The sequence below is a fragment of the Centrocercus urophasianus genome, unplaced genomic scaffold (assembly GCF_019232065.1).
Source record: "Centrocercus urophasianus isolate 14NV4802_14NV808 unplaced genomic scaffold, USGS_Curo_1.0 seq_10, whole genome shotgun sequence".
Taxonomy (NCBI): domain Eukaryota; kingdom Metazoa; phylum Chordata; class Aves; order Galliformes; family Phasianidae; genus Centrocercus; species Centrocercus urophasianus.
In genome coordinates, this window is record NW_024884142.1 from 14094138 (window position 1) to 14120059 (window position 25922).

At 35.8% G+C, this 25922-nt stretch overlaps 1 protein-coding gene across 1 annotated transcript in view; it reads left to right on the forward strand.

Annotated features, from left to right (window-relative positions):
• MYOM2 (myomesin 2) overlaps positions 1-25922 on the forward strand; it is a 66035-nt gene that overhangs the window by 17550 nt on the left and 22563 nt on the right. Inside the window, exons 9-22 of the mRNA XM_042820900.1 lie at positions 45-206; positions 2238-2379; positions 3972-4171; positions 5275-5328; positions 7790-7917; positions 11177-11360; positions 12841-13015; positions 14732-14853; positions 16289-16476; positions 18791-18917; positions 22779-22957; positions 23147-23261; positions 23840-23996; positions 24103-24209. Coding sequence (XP_042676834.1) covers positions 45-206; positions 2238-2379; positions 3972-4171; positions 5275-5328; positions 7790-7917; positions 11177-11360; positions 12841-13015; positions 14732-14853; positions 16289-16476; positions 18791-18917; positions 22779-22957; positions 23147-23261; positions 23840-23996; positions 24103-24209 — 2040 coding nt within the window. The remainder of the gene's footprint in view (positions 1-44; positions 207-2237; positions 2380-3971; positions 4172-5274; positions 5329-7789; positions 7918-11176; positions 11361-12840; positions 13016-14731; positions 14854-16288; positions 16477-18790; positions 18918-22778; positions 22958-23146; positions 23262-23839; positions 23997-24102; positions 24210-25922) is intronic.

Sequence of the window (25922 nt, forward strand, 5' to 3'; positions counted from 1 at the left end):
GGCATTGTGCTGCCCAATGTGCTAACGTGGGTCTTCTGTTCCAGATGTTCTGATAAAGGACTCCAAGTGGACAAAGCTGTATTTTGGAGAAGGCCAGGCAGCTCTGTCTTTCACTCATCTGAACAAAGATGATGAAGGTTTATACACCCTGCGAATGGTTACAAAAGGTGGAGTGAATGAATATAGTGCATTCCTGTTTGTCAGAGGTAAGGTTTTCACCCCTTTCTTGGGAGAAATTTAAAATAGCAGTAGAAAGAGCAGTTTCGTTAAAAAAGCCTATGCAATAAATGATGCAGAAAGAAAGGTGGCGTGGTGGTATTTAACAGTAATTTGATTTATATACTAGTTTGTACTAGACACAATACACTTGCTCTACATGAGTGAGAGCTTCAAGAAGTGTGTGATTCTTCTTGGAGAATGAGATACATCATTCTTGTAAAAAAACAGCCTATATCTTTCTTTAATTTCTCTTTTCCCAATAGGAAATTAATGTCTTTGCGTGCTAACAGTCTGTGCTGTAATTGTTTTATCTACATTACCAAGTGGGAACAAGCCTTGTTGGGCACACTCAAATTCTGGATGAGAAAGAAATATTCCCACTGACATACCAGGCACACTCAGCTTAATAAGCAGAAAAAGAAGCAGAGTAAGAAATTAGCTCATTGTAGAAATACAGTTTTCACAAGAGACATAGCTAAAAAGAAAGATGAATGTGTTAAAATGGAATAAAGGTCAGAATTTGCCCTTGCATTTGCATACACAACTCTCAATGAAGGGAGAATGAGCTCCCATACGTACAGCTGTACAAAACTAAGTCTTTCTTTTTAATTTTTTTTTTTTGATTGAAATGAAAATAACTGGCTGGTTAGTGCTTTCGTTCTCTTAAATACATTTGACCACATGCTCAGTCATTGCAAACTGGTGCAGCCACACTGAAGCTGTTGGAGCTGCAGTAATTTTAAATCCATAGAGATCTGGGCTGGTCTTGGAAAGATACTTGAAGTGTCTTCCAGCCAATTTGTGTGGAGTGGAGAGGCATGAATGTTTTCCTGAGTGGCTGGTCCATCTTTCTTGTGGGACTAGCCCATAGGCTTCATCAGCTTTTCAATATATATTTAACAAGCCACCCTGATCTCTCTGGAAACAATATGCAAAAGATTTCTAGTTCCATTTGATTTCTAAAAAAGAAACTACCCAAGTGAAAAAAATGTTCACTAATTTATAGTAATTTTCCTAGAAATTATTCTCATGGTGGTGAGTTAATTTTAGGTACCTCAATGGTCCATTTTGCACTTAGTCTGATGCAAATGCATTCACGTGCACAGAATCTTGGCCTTGAACTATGTACTCCAGAGTCTGTAGTGCCTTTTGTTGGCCTTTGTCTTGCCTATTTTTTTTTTCCCTTTCATGTGTACCAGGACTGCAGCTTGACTGAATTTCAGCCACCTCAAAACTGATTGCTTTTCAATATGGGAAAATTATGTTCTCATTACCTAAGGATCCTCTCCTGAAATACTTCAGATTCAGCTGCAAGAAAAATGCATAAAGCAAATCTATGGGCATTTTTACAGCATGTAGATTGTTATCAAATGACAGTACTTTTGGAACATATCTTGAGAAAATTTGAGAAAACACCAAGATTTTCAAATTAAACTTGTAACTTTTATTTCAGAAAACAAACGAACAAACAAAAATCCATGAAAGAATACATTTGGACTCCCTACATGAAGTTTTCATGTTATGGAAACCTTTCTTTGAAAGGAAAAAAATCTGTCAGTAGACTCCATTAGAAGCCTTGGGTCTATAGTCAACATCTCAAAAATGAAGCCGCACAAGGATATCTTAATGAAAGTACATTCATTACCTAGGCTTGTTGGTACTGTAAAATTTTATATGAAAAGCAGCCTTAGAAATGAATCAAGAGTTTGAAAAATTTTAATTCCCTGAGAGATTTATTTTCCTCAGCTATACGTTTGTTACTGAGTACCTTGGTCTGATCAGTAACCCATTTAGCTACAGCTCTCAGTGGGAAAGATCAAAAAACACATTCCAGAACATTTTTATCCATGTGGAGAGACAGATATAGGTCTGATTCATTAGCGCAGTGAATTAGAGTATGACAAAACTCTTTTTTTGGCTCACATTCACATAAAAGACTAGCAGAGCAGCTGAAAATCTTCCTTTTTGCAGTTGTGGATTTCACAATCAAAACGGATTTACTTTTATTTGTGATCCAGATGCTGATGCATTGATCGCGGGAGCACCAGGGGCTCCAATGGATGTTAAATGCCATGATGCTAACAGAGACTATGTTATCGTTACCTGGAAACCACCAAATACAACCACTCAGAACCCAGTCATTGGATATTTTGTTGACAAGTATGTAAGCATTGGGACTTATTTAGTTCTGTTTATTGTCAAAACCATGCACATTCTGAAGAATAAAAATGCCATTATATTCCCATGTACTTATGTTCTTTAGCTGTATTTCTATGCAGACCCCAGGCACTGTAAGTTGCCTACATTGTTAAATTACTAGAATGTTTTCTGGAACATTTTTAGCTCTGATTTTCTAGTACTTTCCCAGGCAATCCTGGACACTGTCTTGAAGCTAGCAAGGACCAGGAGTCCTTCCCAGTAATCATTTGCAAGCATCCACTCTTTATCAGATAATGAAAATGCTCAATAGCTTTCATGTGGCCAAATCAGAGAATGGGCCCTGACACTATTTGATTTATAAGAGTCAGAATCTATGGGTACCTTGAATTAGATTTAGACTTTGTAGTCTGTATGCTGCAAAACCTGGAATCTAAGAATTATTACATTATCTTTTTGTTTTAGCCATAACTATGTTCTAAGAGGGGCTTGAGGCACAGGCTCTTCAGAGCCAATAGTTTAAATCAGAATGGCACTTCTTTCTTTCCTCCAGTCTACAATGCATTTGGCTCACTTTCAGCTCAGTGCAGGCAGCCCAGGATCAGGGAGTCCAATTGTTATTTTGCATCTCTCTTTCACTGAACTGAGTGGTTGCCCCTTGCAGCCAAGGTAGAATATCTGACCTTTACTGTCTGAAGCTGACAGTCAGCTAAAAACATTACTGAAATGATTTTACAATGTACAACACTGCACTTAAAAACAACATTTATAGTTCATTGCTGTTTGCTACCCTGTAATTTAGGGTAGTTCAGAGACAACTGTCTGGAAATTGCTGGAAAACGTTGGTTTATGAATAGCAGTCAGCATGAAGAAATTAATTTAAAAACTGAGGACTCTACCAGTTATATCCATTTTGTACAGTGAGTAGATCATAGTAATATTTCATCTATTTTGTATGTAATCTATCCAGCTGTTCTTTTTGACATTTTGCCTGGATTACTGCAGCATGAAGTAGTCTTTGATCACGACCCTGTTTTTGACGGTACTGTCAGGGCAAAAGGCGGCCTTCTCCATTAAAGTTTATGGTAGTAGGAGGAAAAACGTGTGGGCATGCAGTGGAGCCAGTATGTGGACATCACTGTGCTTCTTGATGACTCCTGCAGTCATCTGCAGTAACCAAACCACTGTCAGAGAGAAAAGCCTGTTTGATTAAAATATGACAAGAATGAGACAGAAAAGATTAGGTGAAAGTTGCAATTTCAGCATGTTCTGTAGAGATACGTATAAAAATAAAAGCGGAATAACTTATGCCTTATATGGCAAGGTAGAGAAAGAGCTAAATGGAAGCACAGAGAGTTGACAAGGACAAAAACAACCCACAACCATGCAAGAAAAATGGCATTCACAATTGCATTATGAATAAATATGAACAAGGTGAACACTGGTTATCTGATGTGAAGAAATCATATGAAGTGTGTAGCTTTCATTAATAAGTGATAGTTCAGTGGCTTTTGTGAATCTGACTTGGTGTGTGCGGGATGCTGTATTTCTATTGTGGAATAACACTGATAAATGCTGTCTTCTGCTACTTCAAGATGTGAAGTAGGTTTGGAGAACTGGGTCCAGTGCAATGATGCACCTGTAAAAATCTGCAAGTATCCAGTGACTGGTCTTTGTGAAGGACGGTCTTACATCTTCCGTGTGAGAGCAGTGAACAGTGCTGGCATTAGCAGGCCTTCTCGAGTCTCTGAACCAGTTGCAGCTCTTGACCCCGTTGACCTGGAAAGAACACAAAGTAGGTTGTACAAGGCTGGAACACATATTGAATATTTGATCTAAATTTTTTTCAGATTCTGCTCGTTTAAGTAAACTCAGGAGCAGCATTTGCTTCTTCCTTTGAATGAATATCTCACTAGTTTCAAGGTTGGGGGGATATAAATGGAATGCCAAGATCAGCATGGACAATCCCTGGGGATTCTATCTCAGTTATTGTTGATAAGCACTAAGTATAAACAAGATGAATTACTACAAAGAACAGTGTTTTCAGAAGAGACAGTATGCCCTGGCAGCTTGTATCATTTGCAATGTGAAATGGGCCCAGAGGTCTCATAATCTTCTATGTTTGCTAGCAGCAACATTTGGAAAAGTAGTTGAATATGCCTGCTTTAGAAAAAAATAAAAATGGAATTATGATATAAATTCATCAATCCATGGACTGCTGTATTTATCCACAACTTTTTTTTCACCTCAGAGAAGTGCCAGTACTGGCACAAAGCTCCCCTGCTACTGGTTGAGCTATCTGATATTATCACTTTTCTGGCAGATGGAAAAAGTCAATCTAATTGAAAAAAAATAACAACAAAAGCCCTTCTGAATGCTGGTCTTGTGCTAAAGGCCTCTAAAGTCTGCAGAGAAGCCTTATGAGAGCTTCTCCATGAGAAAAGTGAGAAGAGTGTTTTGCTCTGGGGACTACTTTTATTCCATATATCATCTATTTGTGCACCTTCAGTTTTGTGTGCTCCTTTTATGTAGAAAGGAATTAAACTGATTATGAAGATGGCAGAGCACTGTCCCAGTATAGTCTGTAAAACTGAGCTGAATATACTCTTTCCATTGGCTTAATGACTAATTCCTATAGCAAAATTCCAAATCACAATACAATTGTTTACCAATCTGTGACAGAATACAATAAAACTATTGTGACTATGGTTCTTACAGTTTATCACATCATAAATAGTAGTGTCTTGCTCAGTTTACCTATGAAAGTGAATGAAGCAGCGTATGACTTTCAGTTGATAACAAAATTATGGAAATAGAAGTACACAGGCTTTTTAATAGATGATGCACAGTAATTCGCAACATTTATAAATATGTTAAACAGAATATTTTGCTTAACAGCTGTTCATGTGGATGAAGGGAGAAAGATTGTTATCAGAAAAGATGACCTCGAAGGTATGTTATGTTTCTGTTTTATTATTCTGTCTGTTTTAATCCCAGGAATTTAGCATTGTAATTTGAAACAGCTTGAAAAGAAATCCTCCTAGTGAATAAATGCTTTATAATAAATAAATATAGTCAGATATTTTGGCTTGCAAGCCTGAGCAAACACAAGGACAGACAGCACTACACTCTTGACTGCGCTAATTGCATTAAGTGCTGACAGTATCTCCTCACCTTTTGCTTTGGCTAGTGCTAGGCTGCATTTAAACAACTTAATATTGCATTTAATCACTCACATTTCCCTTCCATGCATGCTGCTAGGAGCTAAATATAGTTTTTTTTACTGCATTTGGTGACCTGAGCAAATTGTTTCTGCTTTCTTAAAAAAAAAAAAAAAAGAAAGAAAGAAAGAAAAGAAAAAAGCCCACCAACCACATACATAATCCATAGTGATTACATAGTTAATGTAATTAATATATCTTTCTCTGAATGGAGATGCTGTTATTAAGGCTAAGGTTATGGACTAGACATTGTTTTTGTCAGGAGAACTGAAGAGATCACTGCCAGCTTTTGAGATAAAGCCCAAATTTCTTCCATCTTTGGTAGTTTCTATATGCCATGGTTTATTTATTTATTTATTTATTTTGCTTGGATAATGATCTTCTTTTTACTTAAACTGTCAAAAATGTTAACTATAATAGCTCTAGATATATAAAAAAATTTATCTACTGTCTTTACCAAAGTAAGCTCATGAAGTTGTAATTCCAATAAGAAACTAATAAAAGAAAATCCACCTGAGAATAGGTGCAATCGAATGGCGAATTTGAAGTTTTTCTCCAGTGCACAGGTAGGACAGATGAAATTATTCTATTTTGGCCACGGTACCCTAAATGAATTTTTATGGATATTATAGAATCAAAATTACATTATAGAATCAGAATATGTTTGTCTAATTTTTTTTTCTTTTACTTCAAAATACATATTCCTCCTTTCAGGATTACTTGAGAATGGTCATGGGAGTTAAGCAGCCAGTCTGGTATAGATAGGAATAATGATATTTGGATTCCTGTATCACTATTTTTTCAAATTTAGTAAACGAATATGATTCAGATAGATCACTAGTTTCATTTGTGAAACTGGAGAACACTACTGAAAAATGGATCTCATAGACCACAAACAGATTTCTTTTTTAGTGCCTGATGACCTCTTGTTCTGAGAGAGGGCTGCATCATCATGTTATACCATTAGAAACTGCCAGCTTTGTTTTTTCAAGAACGTAAAAAAATATATTGAGTTACATAAAACCAATTGGAAGCCTTTTGACTACACACTGTTTTGCAAATTGTTATTTTTAATGTTTAAAATTGTTTTCTTGACTGCAAGTCAGCAATTTTGTCTTAGACTCATTCATGTGCCTTTCTTGAAGAAAAAGTATCTGCAGGCAATCAAATACTAGAAAACACTAAGAAAAAATCCGTTCTCTTGGGGTATGTCACAACGTTGTTTCTGCAATTTAAAGATTACTATTAAAACACGTTTCTCTTTTTTAGTTGTTGAAATCTGGAAATTTAGGGTACATATGCTCCCTGTTAGTACGAGAAATGGGTAAACTGACCTTAAAACAACAAAAATTTTTCCTCAGTTGTAAGCCATAAAAGAATAAAATATTTGCAGTTGAACATGTTTCTGAACAGTTTCTGAACTGTTATCAAGAGAAAGATTCATTCAGAGATGTGTAGCTATGTCTGAAGCGTTCCTGCATAGGTCTGGGCTTTACAGCACTGTAATCCTACTGGCATGGAAACTGGCTTCTTCTCATGCTGTGGAGGGTGACAGTGGAAGAGCCATGCTGAATTCCTTCAGCCTGGAACTGGGCATGCTGGTTTTGCCTCACCTTCCTGGTAGCCCTGCAGAGCAAGAAGGGAGAGGGTTATGGTTAGGCCATTCCAACTGGTAGAGTCACCAAAGGGCTCTACAGTTTTTAGAAATGCTTTAGGCTGGCCGGTACTACCATTGCATTATATTGTAATGAGCTCTCTTTCCTTTCCTGCTTTCCACTTTGTTTTAAGCCGTGTCTCTCCTTCCTGTTCTATTTTGCAGATATCCTCTAGTTGAAGTTCTTGTATTAACACATTGGGCTTCTGTCTTTGATCAAAAAATATCTTATTTGCATATATGAGCAGATTTTTCTAAGGCATTCTGCCCAGCAGATAAAAATAATTCAGATGTGATGAAAGAGAAAAAATATGTGACAAATGCACAGCTTGTCAGGGACATATTTAACTTTTACTGAAAAAGTAAATAAGCAACTCAATTCCTCAAAATGGAATTGAAGCGAGCAAGTGCACTGCAAGTATGATATCATAGCTGAGATTGTGCTGCAGGGTGGGAGGTCAGAAAGATGAGCTGTAGCATGAGCTGACTCTGAGGTTAATCCACTGTTTTACACTTGCTATGCTTATTACTCTTCCAGGCGATATTCAGATTCCAGGCCCTCCCACCAATGTACATGCTTCAGAAATCAGCAAAACATATGTTGTGCTCAGCTGGGATCCACCTGTTCCTCGTGGCAGGGAGCCACTGACGTATTTCATTGAGAAGGTAGTGTACTGTACAGAGGCATTTGATGATGAAGGGTTTAATTGCCACATCAACTCATTTTTAGAGCTGCAGAATGATTAAACTAGCACTTTCTGAAGTCTCGCAGGATTTAGTGATGGGATGTTAGAGAGGCCTGGACAATCAAATGATTTAATGAATATTGAAATTCAAGGTTTGGGGAAAAGGTTACCACTCTGCAATTTGATTACTGCTGTCTGAAGTGAAAACAAACTACATGTGTAAGGCAGCAGTTTAATGGAAAAAAAGCCATCTTATATTTCATATCCCTATAGACAAGACTGCCGGTTTTCACCTTGCCTGTATTAAAGGAAATGTTATGCTAGTCTTGCAAAGAAGCAAAGAAAAAGCAGTGACTCATAACTTGATACCCACTTTTCTTTTTGTATGCTTACTTCACCCTCTGCTATAACCAAATATTTCCAGTTTATTCCCTATAAGGCCAGTAGCTTTGTCTCTCAGATTCACTATTGCCCATCAGTCTTTTTTGTTGCCTTCCTCCTCCCTTGAACTTGATAGGGAATTTGGTTGATCACAGTAGATGTTTGTTCTCCCCTGTAGCCTACAGAGATTTAGATACAGCTGCCCCCAAGTCAGGTATCTAAATTATGTTGAAATACAGCCAGACGTTGTAGTCTTTCTTCCTTGCAATGTTTTGCCATCACTTCTGTAAGTTAATTGGACCTCACACCTGACCTCTAAAACTCCTACATGCGAAGCTATGTTTAGTTTTTATTAATGATGTCTCTAGCATATGCCTCCTCTTAATGATTCACAAACAGTGAAACCATCCATAAAACTACCGCATGCTCAGTTTCCATCTTAAATATTGTGACAACATTTTCTTAGGACCTTACTGTGCAAGCTTTTTCTTTTCGAAACTGCTCAGCACATTCCTTTGAAGTTCATTTCTTAGCTAATCATTCTGTGAGTATTTTGGCACTTTTTGCAGCCTACCATTCTGCCTTTCCCTTCTAAGTCACTTTGAAATCTCCACTTCCAGAGCCCTTCAGCTCTACTTTATCAGTATATATTGCTGTCAGGGTGCTATAACATGAAGATCACTCACAAGATTTACCAGAAATTATGTTTACGATTTCTCCCTTTCTGCTTTTCAAATTCAGGAAAACTAATGACAAATTCCATAGAAATAAATGTTTAGTTTTCCCTCTATGCAACAAAATCTCATGTTATTTCTTATTTGTACTTATGCCTGGATGTAAATATCTGCTCTTATGTATAAATATAATGCAATTTAAACTAAGAATTTTGAATTCTTTCTTCTGTATTGGTAAATCAACTGAAAGTATTTTTTGATCTCCAACTATGGTTTCCACGAAAAAAACAACTGACCAAACAAACAAACAAACAAAAAAAACCCAAAAACCAAAAAACCTAACACCAAAGCATGCTTTCAATCACAGTCTGACAGAAAGTATAGGATTTATCTTAAGTTTAGCTGCCTATAATTTGAGTAATTTACCTTCACTTTTCTGTAGCAGTGAAAGAGAAACCAAAACTTTGTTTGTATTAGATAATGACTTGGATGAGGTGAGACCCAAAAATACCTACTTGTTTCCAGAATATGCAGAACTCTTCAAGATGAAAAGCTGGGATGAAAGTTTCTAGTGAGTGGACATTAAAATTTAATTGAATTTCAGTATAATTGTGAATTTGAAAATACAGATATCTGCATATTTTAAAGGAAACGCTTTATATAGCTTCAGAAACACTGTATGGCAGTGGCAGAAAGGAACAAATGAGTCTTAATTAAATGCCAAACTTACTAAGAGAAACTGAGAATGAATACTAAAAGGCTATTATTATTAAGAAAAAAAGAGAGTTCATTATACTAATTAATACTTGACTGCAAAATTCTTTGGCATACAGATAACTTGTGTAAGTGAATATCCCAATCAGTACGTAAGTGTATGTTTGGTTTTTGCTTTGCACAGTCATTTGATAATTTAGGAAAGCTTGATAATTTAGGAAAGCACATTTTCTAATTAATTTCAAATAAAGAAATCTCTGCCCTGAGTAATAAAAGGAGTTTTTAAAGGCCTCAGGAAACACAAATTGAAAGTGAATTCAGCGTAGCAGTGTTCCCTTAAAGCCTTTCCAACACATATATTGGATCAAAATGCAGGGTTAAATATGATATTGATTCTTGCCTCTATGAAACCGAAATGCAAAAATTTATGTTTTTCATTCCAAAAACTAAAATAAAATAAAGTTGAGATTTTCCATCTTATTAAAGAAGAAAATGTTACTTTTTTTTTTTTGCTGTAGACAACAATAGATGAATTTAGTATATATAATGGAAGATTTTGATACATGGGCTCCAGATGTTTACTTTTTTATTATTTACCTATAGTAAGCCTCGTAATGTGCAGGATAGTTTCCAAGGACCCATGAAACATGATCTCTTCTGTGAGAAGTCTGCAGTCTATTAAATTTTGTTTTTGGACTCTTTGCTTGATAATTTATGAAAATTTAATTTTTATGCATGTTTCTGTGTTGGAAGGCAATTTATTTATGCTATTTACTGGGCACTTGCATTTTACAAAACATATTGAACTACAATATGATTAATATTTTGGGTCAAGAAATTACCTGGGGAATTTAATGGCAGAACTTTCTGAGAGTGGCTCTCAGTTTGCTGGCTCTCTTCTATGTGTAGTTATAATACTAGCTAGCTCAGCAACTATACCAAAAGCAGTACAACAGAGAGTATTCAAAAGCAATTATTTAATTTGATGAATGATTCTAGGGATGTGACCTTTCTAAACAGAGTACATAAATACATGGCAGACTGTAAAGTAACCTCACACCACAACATACTTTTCTGCTTAATCTGGGTTATACTGAACCTTTGGGTGTTCAAATAAATTTTACAGAGCATAAGACCTTCGGGACCAATCTTTTGGGACTAATCATAGCTCACAGTCATGGCCCTAAATGAAGGTTAGCTGTATGTACAAGAGCCCATATATTGAAGTCTAGACAGATAGGGAGACAATGAAGTACTCAGACCTTTCTTGTAGAGTAATTGAATGCATAAGTTATGAGAATTTGCATATGCTAAAGTAGGGCATTTGAGAATAATCATCATCCATTAGTTCATGAACAAATTCATGGCAGGGTGCAATATAGCAATATGCTTGTTTTTGACAGTTCCCAGAAGTGATTTGCAGAGTTTTATTTCTTTTTTCTTTTTTTTTTCTGTTTTCTTTTTTTCCAGTCTATGGTTGGCAGTGGAAGCTGGCAAAGAGTCAATGCACAGGTTGCTGTAAAATCTCCTCGCTATGCAGTGTTTGACCTTGCAGAAGGAAAACCGTATGTCTTCCGAGTCTTGTCAGCAAACAAGCACGGCATCAGTGATCCATCTGAAATCACAGAACCTATTCAACCACAAGATACTGTTGGTAAGGCATTAATTGTAAGGCATTAATATTAAATACAATTGATATTGTATTGTACAAAATATAATGAGACAACTACCACTGTAATTAAATTAGTCTGATTACAATAATAGTGATCAAATTAATTTGTGTCCAATATTGCAGAATTTTAAAAAGACCAAGTTGTTAAATTTTGAAAGCATTACAAAATCTTTGATACTGATGAGAACAACAGTTCCTAAAAAGTTAAGTGAATTTTAGTTAGTCATTCCTCATAGTGCTCTCGACATGTGACTTGTCGAAAGATAACATGGGTTATCACTAACTTGGATAATTACTTTGTCTAGCTCAGGAAGTTATATACTACTTAATTTCCTACATTTTCAGCTTGATAAAGTAGCCTTTCCTTTCTTTCCTAGTATTCTAAGTTGCAAATTACATCTGGTGCAGAATTCCTGTGGCATGCAGATGATTAGATTTCAGTGATGGGGAAAGATGCATCTTCTTGGTCAATGGTAACATTCCACATGAAAATGAAGTTTGTATTTTGGGGCCACATTCAGTGACGCAAGTGAAAATTTAGGGAGTGGTTATTCCTCTTGTTGCTTAAATATCTGGTCTACTCTTGAGGTTTAGCAAAGCTTAAATGTGACAGCCTCATGTATTGACAGCTGTTACCTTCAAAGAACGTAACTTGTTAGTACACTTGCTAGAAGTTGAGAAAGTTATTACATCTGATATACCACGTGCAATAAATGTTGACAGATGTAGCCTTCTTAACATTTACCATAATTTTTAAAACCACTCTCTTTTTTCTCGATCTCTTACTATACAAAATGATAGTAGGAAAATAATAGTATGAAATAATAGGAGTAGGAAAATAATGGAAAACAAAGTAGGAAATAATAACACTGTATTTATTTAACTTAGTACAGAAAATAGACTACCCCTTAGAAGTTAACACAAGAAGTTCTGAATAAATCATCATTACAGTTGAAAGCAGAAAGCAGATGATTTTATTTTAAATAGAAACTGCAGGAGTACTTGCAGAGATGGAGTTAACCACCTGAGCTCAAATGTATCAGATACACATGATTTCGTTCAGTTTCTGGAACAGCATTCCTAAGGGTAGCTGAGACAACTTAATGGGACTGCTAAACATTATGTACAGATTATGGGATGGCTTTTTCTCTTGAGTGAAAACTAGAGGGAAAAAGAAGTATGCTAGGCCATCGAAAATGACATAACTGAATTGAGTGGTAGAAGGGAATTGAATTTGAGACTTACGTCTAAATTTAAGTAGATTTATGTAGCCATCTATATAGGTGCTCTGGATTTCTCTCCTCTCATACTAAAATATAAATCATATAACAAAAATAACATAGCAGGAAAAACCATAGCCAAAGTAATTGAATATGGTATAAATGTACAGCATTGAGTCTACTTTCACTTATTTTTATTTTAATGTGTTTCATAATAATACATATTTTTCTCTTTTTCTTAGTTGTCCCATCAGCACCTGGTCGGGTAGTCGCCACAAGGAATACAAGAACATCAGTTGTAGTCCAATGGGACAAACCAAAACACGAAGAGAATTTGTACGGCTACTACATTGACTATTCTGTGGTGGGATCAAATCATTGGGAACCTGCTAACCACAAACCTATTAACTATAGCAGGTACTGACAATGCTTCTGTATTTTGGGGAGATTTAAAAACTGTAGTTAGTTTTAATTCAGTTTAACTGCTAAGCAATGGTGTTCTCATAGTTGTGAATGATGAGTGTGAGGAAAAATAGTCTGCAGATTCTGAGCTAAGCTGTGCTGGGCAGACTCTTCCTTCCCTTGTCCACCTTTCTATTCCATCTAAACGGGAGGCATTTTTATCTATTTGATTAATCATGAAATAAGGTTCTGCAGGCATGATTCTGAATGTCTTGAGCATGAGAAAGCGTAAGTCTTAAAGTCTCAGTTATGTTATAAAACGGACAGACCTGATGCACCTGAGAGAAAGTATGAGGAGAAGAAGGGACTCATAAACTTCACAGATGAGTTCTCTTAGGAGCTCAGAGTACATGGACATCAGGGCAAAAGGGCAAGCTGTATCTGCTATAATGGGCATCCTGTGCCAAAGCCTCATCACTCTTTCAGAGAAGAAGCTTTTCTTAATTATCCAACCTGAACCTCCTCTGGTGCAACTTGAGGCTGTTCCTTTTCATTCTATCATTAGTTACTTGGAAGAAGAGATTAGCCCCTGCTTCACCAGAACCTCTTTTGAGGTAGTTGTAGAGTGTGATAACGTCTCCACTCTTCTTCAGACTAAACAATCACAGTTCCCTAAAGCTGATCCTCCTAAGGCTTGTTCTCCAGTCCTTTCAGTGGCTTCACTGCCCTTCTTTGGACACAGATCTCCGAGATCTCCAGGGTGGACGCTCTGCAACCCCTCCAGAAAAACCTGTGCCAGTGCTCTATCACCAGTGCAGCACAGAATGCATCATGGTGTTCAGCAGGAACCTCCTATGTTCCAGTTTGTGTTGATTGCCATTTGTTCTGTCACTGGGCACCACTGAAAAGAGGCTGTCTTTGTCCACTCTGCACCTCGCTTTCAGAAATTTATAAATATTGATGAGATCCCCTGAGTCTTTTCTTCTCCAGCCTGAACAATCCCAAGTCTCTCAGCCTCTTCTCATAGGAGAGATGCTCTAATCCTCTGACAATCTTGATAACCCTACTCTGGGCCCTTTCCAGTACGTCCACGTGTTTCTTAAGTTTAAATGTGTAAGGTATATTTTCTTATGGGTTTATAACAAGCACATCATATTCTTTAGTATATTTTGTCAGTTACTAATTAATTTTGAGTGACTTTGTGTTCTGCTGAATCCTTTGATAAAGTAATTTGTTGAGAAAAAGTAGATGACTAACTGTTGGTCAAAGGGGTAGAGACAGAACAAAAGTAAGAAAATAGTGAATCTGTCCTGCGCTGAGATATTTGTGACTATTCTCATGCTACAGTAATTGCCCAGAACCTTATAACATAACTGAAAGCTTCTTTGGATGGTTACTACGAAAATGAAGTGAAAACTATAGTGTCTTCCAAGAATAGATTAGAATTTGGCAAGCCAATATTCACATGAAAGATACTACAGTTGGCATGATTCCATCCAGTTGATCAGCACTAGCAATTCAATATGAATCCTCTGGCTGTTTTTCCAGTGTTACATCCAAATACATTGTATTCAATCATAAAATTATATTTCAGTTTCCCTCCTGGAAGTATTTTCCTTTGTGAAGTATTCATGTTGAATTTATGATTGCCAAGATTTCATGTTACAGCAAAGAATGGTTTTATAGGATATATTGAAAAAATGTAATGCTATTTTTGTTTTTTAAACACAGATTTGTTGTTCATGGTTTGGAAACTGGTGAACAGTACATCTTCCGTGTGAAAGCTGTGAATGCTGTAGGATTCAGTGAAAACTCACAGGAGTCAGAGGCTATAAAAGTACAAGCAGCCCTTAGTAAGTACAAATTGGTGCAACTAAACTTCTTGTTGAATGTAACTCATTAAAGAAACAACCAGCTCATTTACTATAACAGTATATTTCGTAGCCATTGAACACATTTCCTCACTGAAGTTTATATTTTAGGATGTGGCTGCTGCACAAAGAAAAGATGATATTAAAAGCAAAAGTTGTTCATACAGACTTAGAAATATTGGGTCAGATTCATTATAATGCCCAGGATTCCTGCAGTTCCTCATCTGTAAGAAATAGTAAATCTTGGTGATGTTAGGCAGTAGCTTTTGGGTGACGTGGAGTGGTGTAAATTAGTTTAGAATGGAATCTGCTCAAATTTGAGAGCTTTGGAAAACTTCATCACTATGTGGCTGGACTAAACAGAAAATTGCCTTGGGCTGTTCAAGGTCAGAAAGCAATCTGCCTCCTCTTGCACCCTGCAAGCAAAATTCCTGTGTGAGAACCCATGGTTCTACTTCCAGTAAGAACGACACATGGAGAGTACATGGCTGAAAAAATATTTAGAACATAAAGTATACAGATTTGGGCAATTTTCATTTCTTCACTGTTTCAGTTTCTTACTGAAATACTTAAAATGGAACAACTTCTCCCCCGCCAAATGGCCTGCACTTCTTAGGGAAGACCGACAAATAGCCTTGTCAAAAATACTCTAGAAGTTTTACAATTCAGAACAAATATTAAAGGATGCCTTCCTAACTTTGCATGAGATTTTACTGACAAATCTACTCTTGAATTTTTTTTAGGGCGAAGTCTGTCTCATATGGGTAGGTGGGGCACAAGCTCATTTATATTTGTCACTCATATGTCATAAATGCACTCCTTTTACTTTGTCACTGTATGTTTTGAAATGAGAGTTGCATGTAGTATGTCACCAAACACAGAGCAAACAGACCTGATTAGAACATACAGGATGTGAATGGCTTTAATCCATTTTAGTTGTCTTAAAAGAAATTTAGCTCAACTATTTGTAAGGGACTTACATAGTTCACTACAAAAGTAATGTCTCATTTATTTCCGTGGAAAATTCATTGAATACAAAGGGCACAACAACAATATTTGATAGATCAAATTCTCAGCTACAAAACACTGATTTTCAGCATGTTCACCACCATTGGCTATGCATTTTCACTAGTGTTGAAGAAGAGCCTGAATGTCACGCTTGTAAAGATTTGGACCAGCAGAGGTGATGCACTGTTGCTGTCACCACTGCTGAAATGCACCACCCACTGCTGCACTGTGCTCACATCCAATGTTATGTCTCCAGAAACGTTCAGCAAGTGTCGATGAATGTCAACCTTCATCTATTTCTTCTTAAAACCTCCAGAGAAGCCAGGACAATGGGCAAATGTTCCATACAGGAGCTTCCATAATTATGTTTGGAGATGAAATTAATTTTGATTTTTTTTTTTTTTTATAGCTTGCCCATCATATCCTCATGGCATCACACTTCTGAACTGCGATGGTCATTCAATGACCCTTGGCTGGAAAGCACCAAAGTATAGTGGAGGCTCCCCAGTCCTTGGTTATTATATGGATAAACGGGAAGCTAACCATAAAAACTGGCATGAAGTCAATTCTTCCCTTATTAGCCAGACAATTTATACGGTTGGTACTTTTTAATCCTTAACTTTCTGGACTTGGTTTGTACTAATTCTTTGCTCTTGGCAGAGTTCTACTTTTATGTAGATAAATTATTTAAATTTACTTACTACAATGCTAGCAGGCCATTCCACTGTGTATTTTGGGATGTAGAAAGTGTGAAAGGTGGAGTAGAGACACAGTAAATCAGCATCATCGTTACTATGAAATGGAAAGACTGATATGGCCATTTAGATGAGGAAATTTTGAAGAAAAATTTGCAAAGTGAATTCCAGAATGAGTTATAGAACACTTCATAAAATGAATACGGTTTTCATTAATGAGTAGCATGTTTATCACCACTGCAGTAACATCCAGAGAAAGGATAGCAGTATTTAGTAGGACAGATAATCATGCTGTCTGTAGAACTGGGAACTTGAAATGGAGATGGGCTGAAAACAAATCTAATGAGCTCCTGTTCTTTCTCTCAACTTTTGCCTGCACCTGGAAATAGGAGTATATAATAAACCTACCGTTATGTCTAATGCCTTCCTTTCCAGTATACCAGATCAGTAATTTATTTTTGAGATAAATTGTATCTGGTAGCTCCTATAATTTATTCAGTTGGTTAACAGAAGAAATTCCTAGTTAACTTGAATGAGGAAAGATTAGGAAGATAGGATATAGCAAGTAATTAATCAATATGATGCTTATTAAACAATCAGATTTTTTTTCTTAAAGAAATTCTTGAAATTATCTCTGCAAGCCGGCAAATTGTCTGCCAAGGAATAAATTAGTCTTTAGGAAAAATTTGACACTAAAGTAAAATATACTGCTGGTGAATTCGGAAAGAATGTTTCATGCATAGAAGGCAGTCAGCAGTGCTCAAGTACACATATGTTTGTGATTGAGTTTGTAACTGGCGTCTCTGACACAGCAGACAGAGAATGGGTAGTGAGAAATAAAACAGGATAGATAGGATAGACTAGAAATGGCAGAGCTAAACAATGCTTTTCTGATATTTTCAATTTTTAACTCATTTGTAAACATATGAGTTATTAAGGGAAACCATTCAGAGCTTAATCTGATATTTAAGCCTCCATCATGCTAGTAGCTGGGTTTGTACCTGAAGGTGTATCTTCATACATTATTTTTGTGGACTGGAATCTGAAATACTTAAGGGAAATAAAAGCAAGACAGCTTTTAGTAGTCCAGAATATTTTATGACACTGCAATCAGACAAAACCCTCAGATACACAGTGTAGCACCAGGAAATCACTGAAGTGTAACTGCCTCCGATTAAATAATTCTATGCGAGCCCACAAATATTCTTTCCTTAATAACCTGGGATTTCAAAGTCATATTTACTGGCTGAATTATTGTTGTAAATTACAGTATATTGCTCTTTATTGTCAAACAATCCTGTCTAAACTGTATCAGTGCACAGCTTTACTTAGCTTTATCTGTTTGCTTTGATCTTGCGTCTAATGCTCAGATTATCATCCCATCGTATATTTGTTCCCCTAAAGAATATCACACTAAAATCTTTTTTTTTTTTTTTTTAATCTCGTTTTCCCAGAGAATGCAGTATAGTTTGTTTAATCATGAAAATTCAAAACTGTTCAGTGTCTGTACCAGAATTACTGGTAAAGGAAGGAGGTACTCAGGGTGTCAAAATTACCTTACAGATTGCATACACTGATCTCAAAATCTGAGATAATGATATGAAGACACACCACTGAATGTCTGGTTTCACTTACCAGGCAGAGAGGTAGCATGGATTCTGCTTATCCCATTTCCAGTGCTTACTTCCTCACTATTTAATGATAAGTAATGTTGAGAAAAACACACATGAGAGCAAGAAGAAAAATTGCCTGGAGACAGTCTTTCCCAAAGTTATAACCACACACTACAGGTATTAGTTTCTCATTGTTTCCCTCTCTTCTCTGGTCAATCAAATATGACCTCTCTAGACCAAAGAAACGTTTGAGCTCTTAAGCGAATGATATATAAATATTACAAGAAACTATCTTCAAACACTTCTCCCTAAGTATCTGTTGGTGGCCATTCATTACTTGGATTCTCTGGACCTTTTTGCTCTAACCTTTTGCAGCTTCTCATGTCAAAATGTTGATACTTCTAGGGTGATGTGTTTGAAAGCATGGAAGTACAGCCTATCATACCATAGCATTTTTGGGTTAAGAGTAAAATCCCTAGGTTAGAGCCTGCCAGTACTCTAGGCACAGCAGTTAATCCTGATAATGAATTAACCAATGGCAGAATGCTTATTTCACATTTAAACACAATAAGTCATAGCTTTTGATTTGTTTTCTCCATAAAGGTAGAGAATTTGACAGAAGATGCTTTCTATGAGTTCAAAATTGCTGCTGCAAATGTGGTTGGAATAGGTCATCCTTCAGATCCCAGTGAGCACTTTAAGTGTAAAGCCTGGACTATGCCAGAACCTGGTAAGTCTATTAGTTTCTTACGGATTAAGTTTACAATAAGCTCCTTATACAACCCACGTAATGCTCTAGTAAAACTATTTGATGTCTTTTCTTTCATTTGTGCCAAACTACCAAAATCTTCTATTAAAAGCTGTCTCTGGATTTCCACTGATGACAGCAGATGCTCTCTAAGAAGTGAATGATCTTTACTTAGCTTGCTAAATATCACTTTCATTTACTGTCTGTGTTAGAACAAAAAAAAAATCTCAGCCGTTATTGTATGTTTTTATTACCATCATCTTTTTAGCTCTGGGCTATGAGCTCTATCTCACTCTCTCCTTTAGGGCAACGTACAGTCATCCTAGCACAATAATTGGAATCTATTATAACTATTTCTGGAGTTTCAGACTCTCAGACTGGGATACTGATCATAAATAAGAATCAGCAGGGACCTGTTTCTTGGCCTAAAGGAAAGTAGCACAGCATTCCTCACAACTTATAGCTAAACTCTCACAGTCTCAATTACTGTGCCCCCTTCTTTATTTATGTGATTATGCAGATTGTACCCAGGTGTTACCTGACAGATTGTTATTAACCAGGTGTTAGAACAAATTTGCTAACAACCGCACAGTAGGAAACTGGTGTTTAGGTTGTCTATAGTTCACCAGTGTAGACATAGCTAAAGACTTTTAATTATGATGCTAACTCCTTAAAGATGTTAAAGAAGCACTGTGAATTTAGGGCAGGCAGTAGCAGGAAGTTAACTTTTAGCTACCCTGTGAGCACGTATATTTGTGCTTGAATGTCAGATACCAAGGGAATTGTTTTCTGTCAGTAATGCTTCAGTTCTGTAAATAACCTATGAAAGGATTTTTGAAGGCCAGTGTGCTCTTTTTATAACACTCCTTCACACTGAGCATCAATTTTTCTGAAGCTGTTCCTGATGTCTGTTACTGATTTGCCTAAACAAAGGGTGTCACAGCACAGCCCCTAATGAAAACACAGGTACCTACCACTTTTTTGTTTCTATCTTATTTTCCCCTAAATGCTGTAAAATACTTCTATGTTGTTAAATTGAATTCTATTTACGACACTGAGTTTTGTAATACTGTTAAGGATCCACTTTAGTATCTGTTTAAGTAATCAAGATCTACCTGACACCTACACACATCTGTTTTATTCTTAAGTGGTCATGCAGTCTTTTTGTTGGTAAATCCAAACACTGAAATTATTTTTATAAAACTGTTGAAAACTCCAGTGGTATCAAAAAGACATAATTTGCTTAAGAAGGCTGGAATTTTTCATTTTTGCTTTCTATGTAAAATGTAGCTCTTGCCTAGAACAAGAAAGACTTCAATGAGATAAGAAATACCTGTGTTGTTGGCAGAGGCTTGTTTAATACATCCGTAAAGACTTCCACCCACGAAGGATGCCCAGGCTATCTATTCCAAACTTTGCTATGCTTAAAATCCAGAAGTTTTTCTAATATTCCTGAATCTTTCTTGTAATTTAATCCTTACACCTTGTCCTGTCTACAGAGGATGTGAAGAAGACATTGCTCCTTTCCTCTCCTCAATGGATTTTCTTTGTTTTTAAAGACTTTTTCAGACTTCCAGCTTTCTTCTTAGCAAGAAAAATGAGTCATGGATCATTTATCTGCTACCTCTAAATAGATGTATTTTTTCTCTCTTTTGAACTTTTCCTAAGTGGCTCATGTCTGTCTTGAATGGCAGCACGCAAACTGTAAATATTATTTCAAATAAAGATTTGTCAGTACTAAGCAGAGAAGTGGTAGTTCCACACATCCTGCAATTATTTGCCCCCTTACAAATCCCTTCCTATTTGCCATTTAAAAAATCATTATGTTATTATACTAAGTTTAGGGCTTACTTCTTTTTAATGCCAAGATTCTTTTCTGCAAAACCACTGTCAGAGAATTCTTCAGCACAGTTTCTATCTAAATTCTTCTCTGATTTCATAAATGTTGACTTCTGGGTTCCATGACATGGCAAAGCTGTCAATTACAAAATGTTTAATCTTCTAACAGACTCCCAGTGTGTTAATTTCATTTTCTTACCATTTTGTAATACTTAGTATAAATGTATTGGGGACAGTTATTTTCCTTAAAGAACGTATCTGTGATTTATACACTGTTCGTCAGCTGATTACATTGCTCAAATTATGAATACAGCTGAATGGAGTATTGCATTCTACTTGCTTAAGCAATAACATAAAAAACTGTGTACTCCCCAAATCTTCAAACTTGTTAAAACATTTCTCAAGTCTTTCCTAAGATAAATTTTTAAGCAATAGCTTAGCAATAGCAAAGATAAAAACTTGAGGACTGTGGGAGACTGGTCCTTTTCCCTGACTGACTGAAGACATCGATGACTAATGTGATGTGACTGCAATGTACTCCCAGTGTCACCAAAATATTCTCCCACGTTTGATATAGAATTGCAAGACTGCTAGTGTGAGTGATGTATTCCAGAGCTCAGAGCCCATTATTATTTCATTGTTCTGCAGAACTCTAGTCCTATATCTGTGAGCCTCTGTGAGTTAGCAGTGATAGCTAATGAATTATTTTACATGACTTTAAAAAAAAAAAAAGAAGCATCTGTGATCTCAGACTCCTCAGAATAGAACATGCTTCATTACACATTTTCTTCTATTGTCTAGATTTCAAATAGGTGCATCTGCCAGTGGAAATTTAATTATCTTTGGATATATAGACATTTAGGTTGGAATCTTAATCAAGCCCTAAGAGAAGGCTTTATCTTTCTTGAAAATTGTGAATTTTCCTTGAGAAATCTAGTATTTAACTTCTTAAGATCTGCCACATATACTCAAATGTTACTTTTCTGAAATGTACTTATCTACTACCGAGAAAAAGTCTTTCTGTTATGCGCTGAATCTCAGCCCTGAGAAATTTCTCACAGGTTGCCATCATGTAAGCTGGAATGGCAATCAGATTAATTTTTAAGGTTTTCCTGCTTTTTGTTGTTTTACATGATGAGACGTAGTTGGAAAAAATATTTCTGATGTAGGCCAGACTAACAGCACTGGAAAATCCATCTCAGGTTTCCTTAATTTAAATTTAAATCACAAGAAGCAAACTTCCAGATACATTACTTGTCTGAAAGGCAGTGTTCTGCTATAGATGTTGTCACCTTGCTAGTAAATGGATATGATTATGCCTTGATAGTCTATAGATAGAAATAAATACCAAGAGTGTAGTAAAAATTAAATACTATAAATCAAACTGAATGGTTCTGGAACCGTTAAGTGAAGTTCCTAGAATAAATTAGAATGTTTTTGGTGGAAATAGTATTCTTAGCAGATATCCTATGTAAAAATTATTCTTGGCTACCGTTATCCACTTCAAAATGAAAAATGCTCTTCTGCCAGAGAACGTGAAGCCTGATCTAAAGTCCATTGGTAACAGCTGGTTTTGAACCAGTCTGGAGAATGTACACCAAGAAAAAATAAATATCTTGGTGTTAAGTTGTAAACCTGAATGTAAGCTCACTGAATTAACTTTGTTTTGGGGCTGGAGAATTAAATATTACATAAAAAAACCTCTGCTTCTTGCTGGGAAATTTTGAACTGCGTGGATTGTCCAGGTGAATAACTTTCTCTTATAATGGAGATACTGGCATCCAGATAAGAATGCCTTCTTTGGAATATTCATGTCACTCACCACATAAAGCAGATCTGTTTACTTGAATATCATGAATAACAAGTTTATTACATAGGAGGAGATATCTGGAAAGAAATACAGTCAAAACAAAATTAAAATTATATATTTCCATGTCTTCAGCCACAGTTTTTAAAACTTTATTACAATGAAGTGAACTTCCATACATATTTGAAATGTTTTAGGTCCTGCATATGATCTCACAGTTTGTGAAGTTAGAAATACATCACTGGTTCTTCTATGGAAAGCTCCTGTCTATGAAGGCAAAAGCCCCATTACGGGGTACTTAGTGGACTATAAGGAAGTAGATGCAGAGGACTGGATCACTGCTAATGAAAAACCCACTTCACATCACTATTTTAAGGTAACATATAAATATTACGGTTTGTGTTAATTCAAAACTGAATTTTAAGAACATCTGATTGAGCGCAGCAAAGATACAGATTTGAACTTAGTCTTCTGCTAACATCATCATATAGCTAAATGAAAGAGCTTAGACTGTTTTTTTTTTTTTTTTTTTTTTTTATTGACTTTGCTCTTCATTTTTTTCAAGGTTACCGATTTACATCAGGGTCATACCTATGTTTTCAAAGTTCGTGCAGTGAATGATGCTGGGGTTGGCAAGTCGTCTGAGATATCTGAACCAGTGTTTGTTGAAGCAAGCCCTGGTAATGAACTGTTTTACCTCCTCTGCTTCTGAAATATCTGAAAGTAGATTTAATCAATCTGACCAGATATCGTAGTACAAATAAGTATATCAAGAGTTTAAAAGCTCTTAGCCTTAAAACTGAAAGAAAAACTCGTTATGAATTCAGAGGTACTGCCAAGCATTGTTGCTTTACTTACTGCAGGAAATATTTTGATAATTGATTATTTTAGTTTTTTTTCTCATAATCAGAAGTGCTTCTGCAGTAAGTGAAAAGTATAACATGACACATTTACTTAAGCTTCAGGACTGATGATAAAATTAATTTACTTCAATTGCTCTTATCTTCTCATATTCAGTTTCATTTTATCTCCTTGTTTCTCAATAAGCATGTATTATTTTTAGTATTCCTTATTTGTTTAAAGAAAGAAAGTGTCTAGAATGTGATGTTGAATCAAAATATGACACAAACATTTCAATATATACGAGTAAACCAATATTTATTAGTGGAGATGATTAGAATCTGCATAGGTTTTTATCATTTCTGTATAGCAATGCTAAAGAGAAATGCAGCTTTGACATTTGATTCTCATTTTGCAGGAACAAAAGAAATCTTTTCAGGTGTGGATGAGGAAGGTAATATTTACCTGGGTTTTGAATGCAAAGAAGCTACAGATGCATCTCATTTTCTGTGGGGAAAATCATATGAGGAGATTGAGGATTCTGATAAATTTAAGATTCAGACAGAAGGAGATCAGTAAGTCATGCAATCTGTATCAAAGCCCTAGGAGTTTATACTGTTAATAAATACCAATAGCATGGTAAAACCCACTAATTATATCCTTCATTATTGATTATTTTAGTTCCAAGCTATTCTTCAAGAATCCTGATAAATCGGACTTGGGAACTTACTGTATTTCAGTTAGTGACACGGATGGTGTTTCATCCAGCTTCATCTTGGATGAGGAAGGTAAGGTTCTTACCATCTCAGGTCTGTCTTCATTTTGTGACCCCAACTACAATAAAAAACTTCAAAGAAAAAGAAACGAACAAACCTCCCAGTCTTTCCTGTGCATAAAGGGCAAACAAAGACAAACATCACAGTAGGTTTCATGTTGTCAATTATTTTTCTTATTATCACAATAATGAAGTTTTGTATATATATAATTTAATACCAGTGAGGTGCATAGAATTAGAGAGAAGAATCTGAGAAAAAGAATGTTCCTTTCACAAAATGTGAATTTATTGGGTTCAATTGTCCTTTGGCATATACTTATATCAATTTTGTTTTACTTTGTTGTAGCCATTTTATTTCATCAGAATTTTAGTGAATTTGCTTCAGTCTGACTTTGGTATACCATGCAGGGTTATGGAGGTGAAAAGCAGAAAGAGAACTTGGCTATTCTTTCACAAAAATATTTTTGGAGCTTTTCCACTCCACAGTCTGCAATTGTTGAGTTCTTAAATTAAGCATGATTTTCCCTCCAGCTACCTTCTTTTTAAGACTTTTAAGGAGAACCAATGAGACTGAGTGAGAGTTGAGTTGTAGGCAGGATTTCTGTCATAGTGCAATCAGCTTCATTCCTTCCATTCACCTTCCATTCAAAGTAGATGTCAAGAAATTGGTTTTTTTTACCAAAAAAAAACAAACAAAAAAAATTATCCAGGACACAGACCATGTATGTAGATTCTTAGTCAATTGTCAATATCCTCTTCTTCTAGTGAAGATAAATTTTCAGTATTTTAAAATTTCTGTTGAATACTATTGGAAAAGGCAGGCCAGCATTTGGTAATGGTAATTTCCTTTTGGTTTAGTTTTAAAGCATATCTCTGAAAATGCTTTATAGGTCTTGTTACCCTAAGTCCTATCTTCTAATGTTTTTCTATACAAGACAAAGTGATTCCCAACATACATTTAGCTTTTGTCTTCGTTCAAAATTATACCTGTATTTGTACTGGATCCCTGCACAAATGTCTGTTTTTATCTCAGCACCAAAAACCATTATTTCACTGCCCACTTCAATAATACTGGAATTGACAATGATGTTCATATTCCAAATTTTTATTCGCAATGAATATGAAAAATAGGGTTAGTCTGAAAGCCTAATAATTTGATTTATAGACACACAGCCCTTATGAGAATGTAGTGCATTAGACAGAATTTTCTTTACCTCTTTCAGACTAAGCTGCACTTGTTTCCTGCCATAGTAAGCAAGATTTTCAGGCACTTTTGTCAGAAAGGATGTCAGTAGATAAAAAAGCCTTATGCACTGTTTGAGCTGTTGTCTCCCATCCTTAGTTTAAATCCCATAGGAATAGATAAAATAGAAATTTAAAATAGAGGGTATGCAAGAAATCATAGAATTATAGAATGACTTGGATTGGAAAGGACGTTAAGGATTATTCAGTTCCAACCCTTCTGCTGTGGACATGATTGTCATCCACTTGACCAGCTGCTCAAGATCCCTACAAACCTGGCCTCGAACACCTCCAGTGATGGGGCATAGGAAATAGGAAAAATGAACTCATAAAAAATGAACTCACAATAAATCCATGCATTACAATTTTAAATTTATTAAAGCTTATATTTAGGGTATAATTTTCTAAAGAAAATTGGGTATTTCACATATAAAACTTTAGGAGATTATTTGCTGATGCTCATATGTAACTTCTTTGACAATTG